This window comes from Engystomops pustulosus, chromosome 2, assembly GCF_040894005.1.
Source record: "Engystomops pustulosus chromosome 2, aEngPut4.maternal, whole genome shotgun sequence".
Taxonomy (NCBI): Eukaryota; Metazoa; Chordata; class Amphibia; order Anura; family Leptodactylidae; genus Engystomops; species Engystomops pustulosus.
Genome location: NC_092412.1, coordinates 176,886,430 through 176,900,844, shown reverse-complemented (window position 1 = coordinate 176,900,844; position 14,415 = coordinate 176,886,430). Strand labels below are relative to the sequence as shown.

Here is a 14,415-nt window from a genome sequence, read left to right as displayed (position 1 = left end):
CATGGAAAGAGCCATTCAATGGTTCTTGGTGTATTTGATTCTAAACAACCATAGGACCTCAAAGCTTTACACAAATACTGGGGTATTCTGAAAGCAGATCCTGACATTGCTGAATGTTTACCAGAGAGCCCATAGAAGACATAGCGAGGTGGAAAAACCTCTGTGACCATCTGGTAAGGAGTCATTTTCAGAAGGTCCAAACAGTAGGGAACTTGGTTGAATAGAAAAGTAAAGAGCACCCACAGCTGTGAGAATTGCTCTGCATATACAGGATCCTGTGAATTGATGGGAGTGATCTGTTTGAACACCTGGCAGTGGTCACTGAACTATGTGGTGCAGTTTCACAGATTCTGATGCAGGATGTTATACTTTTATACTAGGGAATTACTGTCTATTTGTGCTTCATTGTAAGATCTAAGATCTGTATAGGAATTTGTAAATTATTGAACCAACTTAGAAAGCATGTTAACTAAAGATATCCTAAGTGCTGCAGCATATAATGCCGATATATATAAATAAAGATTTATTATTATTACTTGTGCCTTTTCCCTTAGACCCACTGGAATGCTGCCTTTTCCATATCCATTTTGATGGGTTCTGTGGGGTTGTGAGGAGTTGGAAAACTCCAACAAAACCAGTGAAATACAGATTTAGTTTTTTTAATGCATCAGAGAAATGTTTCAGTACCACCATAGAACTTCTTTCAAAAAGAGGATTTATTGATAAAAAAAAAACTATATAGTTCCAGTGAATACCAGTCCAAGTTTCTCATTCATGTAATTACTGCAAATGAAGGTGACTGTGGCCATGCCAAATTTATTTTGTTAAGCACCTGGAAATGGTGGACAATGAAATGCTGGGACCTTCTTAAGTTACTTGGTGGATCAATTGATCCTCTATACTACTTGTGTTCCTTGGTTGTTCAGAGCTTGTTTCCATGTTTAAGTAACCCCACATTATCACTGTTCCCAACACCTCCCTAACAGCTAGGCCTAGATAGCATGAAAAAATTATTACCTGCTTCTTTCATTTCATCTCAATCTCTCTCAAATAGGCCAAATGCGTTGTTGTGTTGTGGCAGAACAGTCAACTGTTTCTCTCACCAAAAGGTCCAGGATAGTAGGGAATAATTATTATGCCAAGACTCAAGTCCTAATCACACCACCCAAGTTATCATTTACATATCTACCAGACACTTCTTACTGGGTGGATTTTAGTTTTTAATCAGAAAGTCTATATTTTTTATATGGAGACATAGACACTCAGAGGAGTGTGATAACAGTAACATGGAAATTATCTCTCAAGCTCAAGTATTCAAAAAATATAATAATTATATAATGTCTATTCTATTTTATAGGACAGACTGGAAGGTATGCCATTGCAGAGTATAGAAAGCTGTTGTTCTGTCATGGGAAGCCATCCAATTTACAATTCACTATTTGTGGTTACCATCCTGAATAAAGAAAATACAACTATTTTGCTTTTTCAATCTGATGAGCACCCAGTAAGTCGTAAACAGATTTTCATTTATCATCAATATTTGTTAACTTTTCTCAAGCAACACATCCTCTATTTTCATATAGGCTAGCACCCTACAAAGGAATCTAGAGAAGTATCTGTCTCAATCAAAAGAAGCCCAGCAGAATAAAGATATTATCAGGTATTCATTAAACCAAAATCTGCTTTGCACACACCATCTGTCGTTGTAATTTACCTAAATATACACTGGAGATCAACATTAGAGAACAACACACACAATTTCCTAAATTCCAAGGTCATTGTGTAATCCTATGTGTTATATATGCTAACATAAGTAACATAGCAGTATTTTTAGCTTATTTCACAAATTGGATATATTCTAAAGCACAGAATAAAAATGTAAATGAGTAATTGTAAAAGAACACTGATTAAAATTAAAAAACACTTTAAATACCTGCAAGTTACTGGTGTTTATATGGCAACTGGTGCTAATTTCCTTAACCTCTTACCGACATATAACTTACTCTCCATATAAGGTGAGTGTTTGCTGCACATTGAAACAAAAATCGACCAACAACAATCGATCACAGGTGTTAATGAGTGTGTACCGGTGGTGGAAAAAAGCTGGCAGAGCATCGTGATTTCATCTTGGATCAATAATCTTTGTAAGACCTGAGGCTGTATAGTTTCTGATCATTCGTTACAGTGTGCCAGTGGGCATAATTCGCCATGGTCAAAATATTGTGTCTGTCATTCAAAATGGAGATGAGCTTTTTAATGACCATGTACCAGTTCAGAAAAATGTATACCTGTTTTTTTTTTGGTCACAACAGTATTCTAAACAAATTGCAAATATTCTACCTTTATAAAGAAAGGGTTAATCCATCTTTATATAGAAGGGGGTTATGAAAGCAGTGTATTGCAACCTTTCAGGCCAAGGGGTGGAAGACCTGTTATATTGAAGCTGAAACTGTATGGTTCCTGTTTGCAATGTGCTACCTTTCCAATCAGGAAACCCCTGAAAACAACTTTATGCTCCTCCCATACCGGACATGAGAATAAAAGGTCATTGGTCCAAAAGCATTCCTCCAAGGTCCAGGAGTAAAAGAAGATAGCCTCATCCTTATTCCAAAGTGAGGCACAATTAGTATAAAAAGTAGGGCAATCTGTTAAATGGAAATGAGAAGATTATTTAGAAAAGTGCGTCTCCTGTTGGAGACTTTGGATATTTTGATTAAAGAGTTTAACCCCTCTACATTATGGATTGCTAACTTCAGAGCCATAGAACAGGTGAAAGGCACTATAAATCAGAAACGCCCATGGTGTAGGGGAGGAGAGTGGGTGAGATTACAATAAATTTTTGTGAATATTTGAGGAATTTTGAGTCTTTTTTCTTTCAATTTTTAAAAACAAAGTAAAAGAAAAAAGTAGAGAAGCACAATACATCCCTGACAGGGGAAATATCAAGTAAGTCAGTAAGTTAGTCACAAAATGTTGCCAGATATCACACCTAATCTGTGAACAACACTGCTTATGAAGAAATAAGGAACATTTAGAAGAGAAGGGCTTCAACACCTAAAGGATGAGAGGGCTTAAGAACAAAAGCAGCCGCCATTACAGTGTATGGACCTGGGAGGTATAGTTAGTAAATCTATGATAAATCCATGTCTTAAGAAACAAATTTAAAAAGTCTATACTCACAGCCAAGATCTTTTCAAATGCCATCACTTTGGTGACATGGCCTTAAGCTTCTCCAGTGACAAGTGTGGAGATTTCAATTTGGTAGCAGTGTGAATTTGAGTCACCTAACTGTGGTGGGTACACTGGAAGCAGGGTAAGATTTTGGTAGCTGTTTTAAGTGAATGATTAATGGCCTGGGTGTAAGGGGCGCACATGCCTCGATAACTTTTCTATCCCCCCATAGTCACTAGAATAGACCTTGGTACAGCCTTCTGCCACTGAAAGGGCAACTGCGGGACACAGTACTAGTGTTTTCAGCTGTCTGGATGCCAGTCCACAATAAACTTAGTGTGGGAGGCAGAGACTGCTTTCTCCTCATTCCCACTTATTGGAATTCTATGCTCTCAGGGTCCTAGAGGCCTGGTATCTGTTATCTATACCCACCTCCTTTCTGAGCTGTTGGAGGGTCCCCCTCTGCCAGTCAGAGCCTGATGGGAAGCTCTCATTCCCTCACTATCGGATGAAGACTGGGGGGCGGCCCAGGAGTCTCACACCTCGGTATCACTAATTCAGTTGTTCATCATCCATCAATGCTATATAACTGCAGTCAGACTGTTTCATATGCATAGATTGCCGAACTCTAGATGTCACAGATGTCATGTGGACAGGGCAGATTTCACCCACCTAATATGGACTTGCGATTACATAGCCGTATTATGGAGAGAAGTAGTTTCTCTGCTGTCTGATATCCTGAATAAACCGGTCCCTACCTCGCCGGCCCTATGCCTGTTGGGAATTACCCGGAAGGATGACTGCTCCCATTATGAAGCTATTTTCTTGAAGGAAGCTCTGTTTTTGGCCCGTAAGGCCATTGCCATACGCTGGATGGCTGATCGCTCTCCTACTGTCTCTCAGTGGAAGAAACTAGTTAATCTGACTCTACCTTTCGAGAATATAGTTTACAAACATCACGGCTGCCCGCATAAGTTCCGAAAAGTGTGGGACTCTTGGTGCTCTTCCCCAGATACCCTTTTTAATGTTCGCAGTCTGAGAGAGTCTCTTGTCCCTTTTCAGTGAGTGCAATACTCAATGGAGGTTATATTATTATAATTTTACATATTACAGTTGGGCACCCTTCCTGCACTTCTCTGTGCACTGTTAACAGGAGGGATTCCGTGCTCTCCAGAAATAGGGTGGTGGGTTACCTTGTTGCCTAACCATTGTTACTACCTTTTCTTTAACTCCATTTCTCTCTTGACACCTCTCGACCAGGTTGGTTACTGTTCTATGTATGGGTTGGGGAGGGGTTTACTGGATCGCTGTTTTTGTACAGATGTTATCACACATGACAAATGATTGTGTAAAGATATATGCTGTTATATCTGATATACCTCAGCTAATGATCCTTGTTTTGTGATGTTGCACTGTTTAATTTCTGTGCCAATAAAGTTATTTAAAAAAGAAAAAAAAACTTAGTGTGGGACCTCTAGTTACACTGCCCAAATAACTGCCTTCACTAATGGAGGTAAGATAGCCACTGTGCACATCATGTTTCAGCAGGAGAATTCCCCCACCTCCAGATGCCGTGAGCTTGCTGCATTTCAGCAAAAAAAAAGTCTTGGTGTTTCACTTCTGACATAGGTTAGCCATAACTGCCCCAGTTACCAGTAAGAAAGAGAACACCGGGCTTCACCTTCTCAGGTTTTGTTGTTACTATAGTTAGGAGGGAAGCACTGTGTGACCCCATAGGGTTGACACCATAGGGCAAATCCACCAAATGTGGACCATTCTTCCCAGTGAAAAGTGGAAATACCTGAACCCTAAGTTCATCAGATATAATTATACTGTAATCACTTGTATTTCCAAACTTCCAAACTCTAAACTATTGTATGTCTGGAAATGGGGCACCTAGAAACCCATTACCAAAATGAGGAGTGTGTTTCTAGGTCACATAGAACCACATATATACACAGAATAGTTCCAGTAAAAAAATACTTTTTAAATAGAGATTTAAATTCCTGACTAACTTTAAGTAGAAATTTCCAGTTCTATTTCACCTAGAAACACAATTATGAAAGGGGAGATTCTCCTCTTTAATAGGACCCCAGAATTGTGTTCCAGGGATATGCGTGTTTGAAGTGAGCCCCCCTTCAGTCTGTGAGCTGAAGGCAGAACACAAAAAGTTCAGCAAATTCTAAAAAAAACTTAAAATAAATGTTATTAATAAAATAATATGACATGTTTTTTTGTCATGAAAAAAAACAAAGTAAAAATTGTTATAATATAAATGTATATATAATGTAAAGTGGCTTAAAAGATAACATTAAAATAGGAGCAACATGGGATTGAAAAAAATTACCTGGAGGATGAAGCATGAGCATGACGGAAATCTCACTTTTTTCAACTATACATACATTTCTAAAAGTAACACTTTCTATTTATATTTTCAGAACTAAAGTACCAGTCACGGTAGCTCAGAATGAAGTAATAGAGCGAAGTTATTCCCCACAACCCGTTCTATCAATGGATAGTCCTCTACTAGGACGTCAAACTCCCGGTCAAACGCCTCAGGGTAAAATTTTATACACACTTGTCCATTTTACATTAATCTGTGGCGGTGTCAGTTTTCTCCACCAGTCCTTGATTTTCTGCTTTTATGTAGTCTTTTTTTCAAAATTTAAATAACTGTGATGTGTAACCCGTAAGAAACAGTAGCAACACTCTATGGAGGATACCACCTTACAGATTATGGGGAAGACATACAAATAAAATTATAAAGACATTACAGAGTAACATTGTCATATAAAATAGGAGTGAGGACCCTGCTTTCATGAACTTAAAGTCTATGAGGGGATGACACAAGAGGTATAAGAGCTTAAATAATGGTCCAGCCATTACAGAATAAAATAATTTAATAAATTAGAATGCTGCTGCTTGAACCAGCAATCAGCCGCTATCTTATATACATAGTCCAAGGTCATTGGATAACAGATGGGAGTAGTACACAGAAAGGGTAGTAAGAAGAGAATTAATGTTTCAAACTAGTACACCATGATAACCTAAAGTCAATTAAAAACAACAAATCCAAAATATTTACCCTGAAACCCCAGTTTATGGGAATTACATAATTGTGTCTTGTGCTCTACAACAGGTACTCCTGTTTCCCAAAGAAGGTATGATCCTGGACCCTCAATCAACAAACCAACACCATTGCCGAATCAAAAGATCAACACAGACCGTGACATTGTAAGTTTGTATCATATGCAACTAGATTTATTTTCCTAATATTATTATTTTATTTCATATCTGACACCTGAATCTGTGAAATATGGCCACCACGCATTCCAGGATTCATCACGGACCTAAATCTGTGATTCAGGAGGCAATCTCATGGTTGGGTGTCCAGCAGGGCTCAAAAGAGAAGGAGTGCTTTCTAGCTTTTGAAAAACAAATTTAATTTTTTGTGGCCTTGCTGCTTCTGTGGAGCCTTTGGAATTTCAGCAGTGGCAGCCAGAACCATTTAAAAATAAAGTATGACCCACATTCTACACTCCTAACCTCCATTCCATAGGCTATCCCTGATATACAAGCACTGTACCTTTAGCCCTATCATGCTGCTACATGTACAATGTAAATGCAATGTTAACATAATGTTAACACTTTATAATGCAAAGCTACATGGGAATGCAACCAGCATTTCCTCCTCTGAATGGCAGCGTTGATAAATATTCCCCATTGTAAACACCAGAAAAGCTCCCAACATATACACTCACCGGCCACTTTATTAGGTACACCATGCTAGTAACGGGTTGGACCCCCTTTTGCCTTCAGAACAGCCTCAATTCTTCATGGCATAGATTCAACAAGGTGCTGGAAGCATTCCTCAGATATTTTGGTCCATATTGACATGATGGCATCACACAGTTGCCGCAGATTTGTCAGCTGCACATTCATGATGCGAATCTCCCGTTCCACCACATCCCAAAGATGCTCTATTGGATTGAGATCTGGTGACTGTGGAGGCCATTTGAGTACAGTGAACTCATTGTCATGTTCAAGAAACCAGTCTGAGATGATTCCAGCTTTATGACATGGCGCATTATCCTGCTGAAAGTAGCCATCAGATGTTGGGTACATTGTGGTCATTAAGGGATGGACATGGTCAGCAACAATACTCAGGTTGGCTGTGGCATTGCAACAATGCTCAATTGGTACCAAGGGGCCCAAAGAGTGCCAAGAAAATATTCCCCACACCATGACACCACCACCACCAGCCTGAACCGTTGATACAAGGCAGGATGGATCCATGCTTTCATGTTGTTGATGCCAAATTCTGACCCTACCATCCGAATGTCGCAGCAGAAATCGAGACTCATCAGACCAGGCAACGTTTTTCCAATCTTCTACTGTCCAATTTCGATGAGCTTGTGCAAATTGTAGCCTCAGTTTCCTGTTCTTAGCTGAAAGGAGTGGCACCCGGTGTGGTCTTCTGCTGCTGTAGCCCATCTGCCTCAAAGTTCGACGTACTGTGCGTTCAGAGATGCTCTTCTGCCTACCTTGGTTGTAATGGGTGGCGATTTGAGTCACTGTTGTCTTTCTATCAGCTCGAACCAGTCTGCCCATTCTCCTCTGACCTCTGGCATCAACAAGGCATTTCCGCCCACAGAACTGTCGCTCACTGGATGTTTTTTCTTTTTCGGACCATTCTCTGTAAACCCTAGAGATGGTTGTGCGTGAAAATCCCAGTAGATCAGCAGTTTCTGAAATACTCAGACCAGCCCTTCTGGCACCAACAACCATGCCACGTTCAAAGGCACTCAAATCACCTTTCTTCCCCATACTGATGCTCGGTTTGAACTGCAGGAGATTGTCTTGACCATGTCTACATGCCTAAATGCACTGAGTTGCTGCCATGTGATTGGCTGATTAGAAATTAAGTGTTAACGAGCAGTTGGACAGGTGTACCCAATAAAGTGGCCGGTGAGTGTATATGCTGCTGGCAGAGAGAGACATGCTTTTTGCCTCCCTTTTTCCAGTATACGTCATATACTGTGAAAAATATGGAAAGATGTAGCAGGCTGCCTTTTCCTTAATGTTAAGCAATATATAGGCGCTCATTTACTTACCTGAGTTCACAGAAAGTGCATGGTCCGACAATAATGCACTGTGCTGTGATTCACTAAGATTGTGCGCCCGAAATTGTGCATGTGTCTCTTCCCTGCTCAGGTCTGACAAGAGTTCACCTTCTTTTAAGTGGTGCATGTAAGTGCATTGCATTGTGACACAATTTGAAAGATAAATCCAGTGCTCAGTCCGTATCTGTCGGATACCCCAATTTGCTGCATGGAAAATGCAGCACAGCACCAAAAAACGATTGTGTGCAACACCTGTTAAATACCTGTCCAAGCCGCACAAACCCTTAAAAAGACGGAAAGTCCGACAAAAGTGCAATCTGCGAGCCTTAGTAAATGAGCCCCATATTCTCTTTGGGCTAAATGGAGCCTACATATTAAATCCCTCCCCCCAGCCTCTGCTGATTGTATATGTGCTCAGCAGAATGCAGGTCTCCAGTGTTGTCAATGTCCACAGCGCCAGATTAAGGTTGGTGGGGGCCTCTGGGCGCAAAATATGGTGGAGGCCCCCATTGAATGTAGTCCAGACAGGGAACAGCAATCGCTATAAACCACTCGCCAGCAATAAACATATACAGCCTCCCCAGTAATCACTGTATACAGCTCCCCTAAGCAATCACTATATACAGCTGCCCCAGCAACCACTGTATACAGCTCCCCCAGCAATCACTGTATACAGCTCCCCTAGCAATCACTACATACAGCTCCCCCATCAATCACTTTATACAGCTCCCCCAGCAATCACTGTATACAGCTCCCAGCAATCACTGTATACAGCTCCCCAGCAATCACTGTATACAGCTCCCCCAGTAATCACTATATACAGCTCCCCAACAATCACTATATACAACTCATCCAGCAATCACTATATACGGCTCCCCCAGCAATCACTGTATACAGCTCCCCCAGCAATCACTGTATACAGCTCCCCTGTAATCACTATATAGAGCTCCCCCAGCAATCACTATATACAGCTCCCCAAGCAATCGCTATATACAGCTCCTCAACAAACACTATCTACAGCTCCTCCAGCAATCACTATATACAGCTCCCCCACCAATCACGGTATACAGCTCCCCCAGCAATCACTGTATACAGCTCCCCCAGCAATCACTGTATACAGCTCCCCCAGCAATCACTGTATACAGCTCCCCCAGCAATCACTATATACAGCTCCCCCAGCAATCATTATATACAGCACCCTCAGCAATCACTATATACAGCTACCCCAGCAATCCCTATTTACAGCTCCCCCAGCAATCTCTATATACATCTCCCCCAGCAATCCCTATATACATCTCCCACAGCAATCCCTATATACATCTCCCACAGCAATCCCTATATACATCTCCCACAGCAATCACTATATACAGCTCCCCCAGCAATCACTGTATACAGCTCCCCAGCAATCACTGTATACAGCTCCCCCAGTAATCACTATATACAGCTCCCCAACAATCACTATATACAGCTCCCCAACAATCACTATATACAGCTCCCCCAGCAATCACTGTTTACAGCTCCCCCAGCAATCACTGTATACAGCTCCCCTGCAATCACTATATAGAGCTCCCCCAGCAATCACTCTATACAGCTCCCCGAGCAATCACTGTATACAGCTCCCGAGCAATAACTGTATACAGCTCCCCGAGCAATCACTATATACAGCTCCTCAACAAACACTATCTACAGCTCCTCCAGCAATCACTATATACAGCTCCCCCCGCAATCACTGTATACAGCTCCCCCAGCAATCACTGTATACAGCTCCCCAAAGCAAACACTATATACAGCTCCCCCAGAAATCATTATATATAGCTCCCCCAGCAATCACTGTATACAGCTCCCCCAGCAACCACTATATACAGCTCCCCCAGCAACCACTGTATACAGCTCCCCCAGCAATCACTGTATACAGCTCCCCCAGCAATCACTGTATACAGCTCCCCCAGCAATCACTATATACAGCTCCCCCAGCAATCACTGTATACAGCTCCCAGCAACCACTATATACAGCTCCCCCAGCAATCACTGTATACAGCTCCCCCAGCAATCACTGTATACAGCTCCCCCAGCAATCACTGTATACAGCTCCCCAGCAACCACTATATACAGCTCCCCCAGCAATCACTGTATACAGCTCCCCCAGCAATCACTGTATACAGCTCCCCCAGCAATCACTGTATACAGCTCCCCAGCAACCACTGTATACAGCTCCCCCTATAATAACTATATACAGACCTCTATAATAACTATATACACCCCCTATAATAACTACATACAGACCACTATGATAACTATATAGAGTCCCCCTATAACAACTATATACAGTCCCCTATAATAACTATATACAGCCCCCTATAATAAATATATATACCCCCTATAATAACTTTATACACACCCCCTATAATAACTATATAGTCCCCCTATAACTATACACAGTCCCCTTTTAACTATATACAGTCCCCCTATAACTATATGCACCCCCCTCTAACAACTATATACACCCCCTCTAACAACTATATATACCCCCCTCTATAATAACTATATGCAGATTCCTATTATTGCTACATACACCCCCCACACATAATAAATATATACAATCCCTCAATAATAACTATATACAGACCTAGATAAAATACTAAAATTGTACTCACCCTCCGTCGTTTCCCCGATGTGCGCCGTCCTTATTCTCCCTCGCGGTGTCAGGGTGGATGTAAAAAAAGATGGTGTCGCCCTGCTACACGGCGCGATGACATCACACACTGTGACGCCACACTCTGCGTCGTCACCAAGCGGCAGGGCGCCGACATCTTTATTTACATAGGGACCCCCCTATGATCCGGCCCTGACTGTCCATATAAGGTAAGTGACAGCACCCGGGAAACACACTGAACATTGCCAGCAGCCAATTACTGGCTAAATTGTGTAGATAGGTATTGATAAGCTGGACTATAACACACAGTTGTAAAATTGTTCACTAATTCTCATGAGGAATGGCAGAGGTTACTGTGCAGTGCAGATAAACATCCCAATCAATTTTCTTACTAGCTGCAACTAGACTTTGAAACTTAGATACAAAGGGCCAGCTTTATCAAAAATTAGGCAAACTGTACTAAGTGCTGTTTGCCTCACCAATGTGCAGGGTGTGCAAGATTATTGAATACTGACGCATGGTCTTCAATTATCTGGCACACCATGCAGAAAGTGTGCACCATTTTATTTTTGGTGCAGCTTTAACATACAGCAATTATGTTGAGTCGATGTATGAAATGTGTTGCAAACTCCGACTAAGCACTACCCTGCCCCTTTAGCTGCACATTTTTTTTCTGTCTTGTGGGACACAGTGCAGCCAAGACACAAAAAATAATGCAATGAAAGACTGGGGCAGGCAGTTTAATAAATCTGGGTCAAAGAGTCCGATTATTTATGCATTTCTCCCATTACTAAGCATTCACAGAAGTGAGCATCTACCTGTTTTTCACATCCAACAGAAATGGTCTAAAATATACTGCACTATATCAGCGCTTTCCACTTCTTTGAATAAATATTTCTTTTACATTCGTCATGGAAGTGTAAATTTTAGGGCTTAACAGTCATTTCATTGTCAAAATTTAAAAATTCCAAAATAAAACCTTCATTTTGTTTTAAAGGTATATTCCTACAAAGACAAGTTTCATACTCAGGATAACAAAAATAACTATCGGTGCTAGCGATATGCAGCAAACGCTTACTGGCTATGGAGAGCGCTCAGCCCATGAGCACTCTCCATTAACCCGCAGCCAAAGCATACTATTACGTAACATGATGTTAAGGGATTAAAGGGTAAACAGGTTACCAAAGGCTATTGTGAATACAGGCGGTCCCCTACTTAAGAAGACTCGACTTGCATACGACCCATAGTTACAATGGGACCTCTGGATATTGGTAATTTATTGTACTTTAGTCCAAGGCCACAATGATCAACTGTAACAGTTATCAAAGGTGTGTGTAATGAAGCTTTAGTGTTAATCCTGATTCTTATGACAACCCAACATTTTTAAAATCCAATTGTCAAAGAGACCAAAAAAGTTCTGGCTGAGGTTACAATGATAAAATATACAGTTCCGACTTACATACAAATTCAACTTAAGAACAAACCTACAGACCCTATGTTGTATGTAACCCGGGGACTGCCTGTAGTTTAATTTGTGGGAAGTTTTTAATAAATATAATTTTGAAAACCTTTTTAAAATTGAATTGTCCTATGTCAACATAAAGCATATAAGGTTAGTTAGCAACCAATTTGGGCAGCTAAACTAACTGTATGTTAAGCACATCATTTACAAATCAGAAAATCACAAAGTTTTAAAAATGTTCACCAAATTTCCATTTTTTATATAAATAAGTGCAAAAAAGTCAACTAAAATTTAGCATTAATTTAAAATTAAACATGTCACGAAAAAATATAAACTCAGTAAGCTAACCAGTTTCTTACTGCTGTACAACTATATACGTCATACAGCAGTAAAGAAAATATGGAGAGGGCTAAGCTCTCTCCATAAGCGGCAGATGTCAGATGTACAACACAGCAGACACCCGCCTGCAACAGCCGCGGTCGGTGCTTGCAGTCAACCTGTTTGGTGCTATGGCCAAAGCCGACAGCGGCACCTAACAGTGCTTACGATTGGCACCGTCATCTTGGTTTGCCGATCGACGCCCTTCGTGACATCATCGGAGGGTGTTGATTGGCTGCCATGACAGCTGGGAGGCTGCTTAAGGCTCCCATAGCTGTCATTCATCCATCTGTATTAGAGTCTGTCAGAGAAAAAATCAATACAAAAGTTTAAACATAAAAATAAGTAAAATCATCAACACGTTAGATATCGCTGCATTCCAAATTGTCCAATCTATCATAATTTAAAAACAATTATTCCTGAAGATGAACCCCTTAACGGAAAATTGTGCCCATATGCCTAAATGGTCCCTAAAATGGTATCAATTAACATCAGCTTGTCCCAAAAAAAATGACACCTTACACAGTCCCATACACCATAGTATGAAAAAGTTATTGCTGTCAGCATATGGCAAAACTAAGGCATTTTTTCTCACCAAAAATTGAGGGAAGTACAAAATGGAAATGCAAAACTAGAAATTGCCCGGTAATGAAATGGTTGAAGTGTTTTAAAGTTATAACTGCGTATTAAGACGAATAGCAGATATGAAAAATCAGGCTGTGTCCTAAAGGTGAAAATAGGCTGTGTCTTTAAGGGGTTAACTTCGTTGAAAAATATGATTTTGTTCAATACATAGTCAGGCATTAAAAAAATTCTTTTTTGCTGCCCATTGCAGCAGATTAACAAACCTTGTGGGAGAGATATTTGCAAATGAACCATCCCAAAGACACATTGATGAAAACTTGACATTAATAACTTTATATTTATATCTTGAACTTATGTACAGTGTATATTATGTGATATCTTTAGCCACAGTACATTATTAATGTACTATTTTATTTACCAGGAAATATTGAACCGTGTACTTGCAGATATAGAGATATTTGTTGAAAGACTCTATCCTGAAAAAAAGAAGAAAAAAGGTCAGTAGTAAACTAAGAAAATATTTCTATATAGTTTAGCAACACAATGAAAGTTTTAGGTAAACATAATGATGAGGGAGAACTTAGTTGGTCAGTTGGGTGCGGTTTTGGTACAAGCTTATAATTTATATTGCACACCAGAAAATTTTGCATGAATAGTAAATCTGAGACAGCTCCTAGATGGCATACATTTCAGATTCTGATGTTTTCCTTTTTCATATTTGTGGTGCATCTAATGCAAACTGAGACAGTTTTAGACTGCAATACTACATTACATTTTAATTTATATGGCCCAATGTAATGACGGCCTGACAATAACTTATTTTCTTTGTCTTTTAAAAGAAAAATCATCCATTCCGGAATCAGAGTTTATTGACTGTTTTAAGAAGATAAAATATGGTTTTAATTTAGTGGTGAGTAACAAGCAGAATATTAGAAACATGTTAAAATATGCAGTCTACATGCATGGTTATTTCATCTTCCTAAACAAGTAGCTCAGCTATCTTTGCCAGTTAAATGTACCTCCAGAGTGCAGGCACAACCATT

General features: G+C 40.2%; 1 protein-coding gene across 3 annotated transcripts in view; it reads left to right on the top strand.

The window, feature by feature from the left end:
- The window catches only part of EPS8L3 (EPS8 signaling adaptor L3), a 108,912-nt gene that overhangs the window by 59,856 nt on the left and 34,641 nt on the right, over positions 1-14,415 (top strand). For all 3 annotated transcript variants that reach the window (XR_011853287.1, XM_072137394.1, XM_072137393.1), the window contains exons 6-11: positions 1,358-1,504; positions 1,584-1,660; positions 5,610-5,731; positions 6,311-6,405; positions 13,794-13,869; positions 14,212-14,282. Coding sequence is in view for 2 of the 3 variants with exons in the window: in XM_072137394.1 (XP_071993495.1) it covers positions 1,358-1,504; positions 1,584-1,660; positions 5,610-5,731; positions 6,311-6,405; positions 13,794-13,869; positions 14,212-14,282 (588 nt within the window). In the remaining variant the exon portion in view is untranslated. The remainder of the gene's footprint in view (positions 1-1,357; positions 1,505-1,583; positions 1,661-5,609; positions 5,732-6,310; positions 6,406-13,793; positions 13,870-14,211; positions 14,283-14,415) is intronic.